Source organism: Rattus norvegicus, chromosome X (assembly GCF_036323735.1).
Source record: "Rattus norvegicus strain BN/NHsdMcwi chromosome X, GRCr8, whole genome shotgun sequence".
Classification (NCBI taxonomy): Eukaryota; Metazoa; Chordata; class Mammalia; order Rodentia; family Muridae; genus Rattus; species Rattus norvegicus.
In genome coordinates, this window is record NC_086039.1 from 8964086 (window position 1) to 8966903 (window position 2818).

At 48.5% G+C, this 2818-nt stretch overlaps 1 protein-coding gene across 1 annotated transcript; it reads left to right on the top strand.

Moving 5' to 3' along the window:
* The first annotated feature begins 210 nt into the window (after positions 1 to 210).
* Entr1l3 (endosome associated trafficking regulator 1 like 3) lies at positions 211 to 2352 on the top strand. The gene has a single exon (XM_576917.8). The coding sequence runs from the start codon at positions 283 to 285 to the stop codon at positions 1429 to 1431; it is 1149 nt and encodes a 382-aa protein (XP_576917.1). The 5' UTR covers positions 211 to 282; the 3' UTR covers positions 1432 to 2352.
* The last annotated feature ends 466 nt before the right edge of the window (positions 2353 to 2818 follow it).

Genomic DNA, 2818 nt, shown 5'->3' on the forward strand with positions numbered 1-2818 from the left:
CCATTTCAAGGTTCATGGGATATGAAGAAAATGGTAGCGGAACAAATGAGAGGATGGGGAGATGCACATCCAAAGGATGTCTTTCTGACACGGTGTAGCTCACTCACTGCTCAACATACCACTGCTATAGGTGTTAATGCAGAGGCCTCCAGCAAATTGAAACTTCAATATTTTATTATGAATGAGAGAGGCCGGCAGGCTTCCGGCCGGCCGCGCCGGATGAGGCAGGGGCTGGCGACGGCGTTGTGGGCCATGGGGCCGCGGCCGGGTTAGGGCACGGCGATGTCGGGCTACGCGCGGCGGCAGGGCGCGCCCCCACTATCGCGGACGCGGAGCCTCGTAGTTCCCGACGATTTTGGCTATGGAAAGGGGAAATGTACTAAACAAGGTCCGTCGGGAGCCCATGAGACGCGCTTTGGAGGTGACAAACTTGAAGACCTTGAAGAAGCCAATCCATTCTCCTTCAAAGAGTTTTTGAAAACCAAGAACCTCAGCCTGTCAAAAGAAGACACAGCCACCAGTCGAATTTACCCGAAGGAGGCCTCGAGGCACCCACTGGGACTAGACCACAACTCCCCTGTCTCCCAGCCCATGGGATATGGCCTGGAATATCAGCAGCCATTTTTTGAAGACCCAACAAGAGCCAGCAACCTAGAGGAGGATGAAGAGGACGGGTGGAGCAGAGCCTACCTGCCGTCTGCCGTGGAGCAGACTCACTCCATGAGAGCCACGCAGAACTCATCGCCCTGTGGCACCTACCTTTCCTTCTTTTCCAACGCGTCAGAGCTGGCAGGTCCTGAGTCTTTGCCCCCATGGACACTGAGTGACACTGACTCCAGGCTCTCCCCAGCGTCTCCAGCTGGGAATCCTAATGTAGACTTTGCAGCTCATGAAGAATCCTTAGGGGACAGACACCTGCGGACGCTGCAGTTAAGTTACGAAGCACTGAAAGATGAAAACTCTAAGCTCAGAAGAAAGCTAAGTGAGGTTCAGAGCTTCTCTGAAACTCAAACAAAAATGGTCAGGACGCTCGAACGGAAGTTGGAGGCGAAGATGATCAAGGAAGAGAGTGACTTCCATGACCTGGAGTCAGTAGTCCAGCAAGTCGAACAGAACCTCGAACTGATGACCAAACGGGCTGTAAAAGCAGAAAATCATGTCATGAAGCTGAAACAGGAAGTAAATTTGCTCCAGGCACAGCTCTCCAACTTCAAGCGAGAAAACGAAGCCCTGCGGTCAGGCCAGGGTGCCAGCCTTACCGTGGTGAAGCAGAACACCGATGTGGCCTTGCAGAACCTCCATGTTGTCATGAACAGTGCACACGCATCTATAAAGCAGCTGGTGTCTGGAGCAGAGACACTGAACCTTGTTGCTGAAATCCTCAAGTCTATCGACAGAATTACTGAAGTTAAGGATGAGGCAGACTCTTGAGAATACGACCTGCCGCCGGGTCCCGGCACCTCTGCACCGATGGCACCACACAGCTTCCAACTGTGTTCCTAACTAAGCAGTCCTCACCAAACCATCTCACAGCCTAAGCACGTGACCGGGCACCTGCAATACAGGGCTCCTTTCCACCGGTTGCACCTAACAGTTTACATGAAGTCCTTTGGGGAAGTCCCACTGTTTGATAGACTCACTGATTTACTGGAAGACATTTTTATAAAACCCAGCAATTTTTAGAAAGCACTAAAGCTGAAACAACAGTTTGGTAAAAAGCTTCTTCCACTGTCCCCTCAGATTTACCTATAGGATGAGCTCCGGCTCAGGGCCAGTTTTACTAAGCAGAACACTAAGTGAGCCAGTGTGGAAGCGAGCAGCCTGTACAGGACTCTTGCTGTCACTCTGCCTCACGAACAGACGTTGACATTGTGGCCTTCACGGACGGCTCCTGCTGTCAGCAGCCTCACCGAGGCAGCACCACTCGGTAGATGCTGCTGTCCTACCAGGACCCTAGTACCAAAGTCACAGACTGCATTGCAGAGCGTCACACACGCACTACTCTGGGCTACCAGCTTCGGGAAGCCATTTGAGGCTGTTGGTTTTGATGAGTGTTAACGTGTCAGTGCATCTTTTGCATAGTGCGGTTCAGACTGGAATTAGAGCACACACCTACCTGCCTCAGGTCAGCACCAGTTCTTTGGGCTGGCTGGCTGGTTTTGAAGGACAAGCAGACAAAAGCAGCACCCTGTGCTGTGCTGAGGGGTCAGGGTTTGGGGACCACTTTCCTATAGATTTTTTAAATTTCCCTCTTCCCCTCCTGTTGAGATCAACAGCTTTCTTATCTAAATAAATCTTGAAGATCAAAAAAAATAAAAAAATAAAAATAAAAAAATAAAAAAAAATAAAAAATGAATGAGAGAGGCCAATCAAGTCACAGCCCTCTTCCCTAGGGGCATATTGGCAGTTACCTGTTGTATTGAAGAGAGACCATTGATTCTCTACCCCTTTCTGAGGAACTAATATTAATTAACAGTTTGAAGGGAAGAGAATGTCCTTTTCTTCAAAGGGGTAGCTAAGGAATTGCCCTTTCTCCCCACCCCCAAGCAAAAGATGCCAAGAATTTCTAATTAAATTCTGTGGCTCACAAAAAACTAGAAAGCCCAAAACAAAGAAGGAAGGAGACTTGTGAAGAAGAGGATTTCAGTAGGTCAAGGGGGGATGGTGAGAAAAATTGAGTGGCTAAAGACTATATAAATGTATGAACATGAAAAACAAGAGAAAAACTAGAGAAATAAATGTGTGAATAATCAAATGGTTTTGTACAAGTGAAGAGGAATTTTGTACTTAAAGGAAAAGAAATACTTTAAAAAGAGTT

Excerpts from the sequence above, each read along its gene's own strand:
- Entr1l3 (XM_576917.8), top strand. The coding sequence starts at position 283 with ATGTCGGGCTACGCGCGGCGGCAGGGCGCGCCCCCACTATCGCGGACG.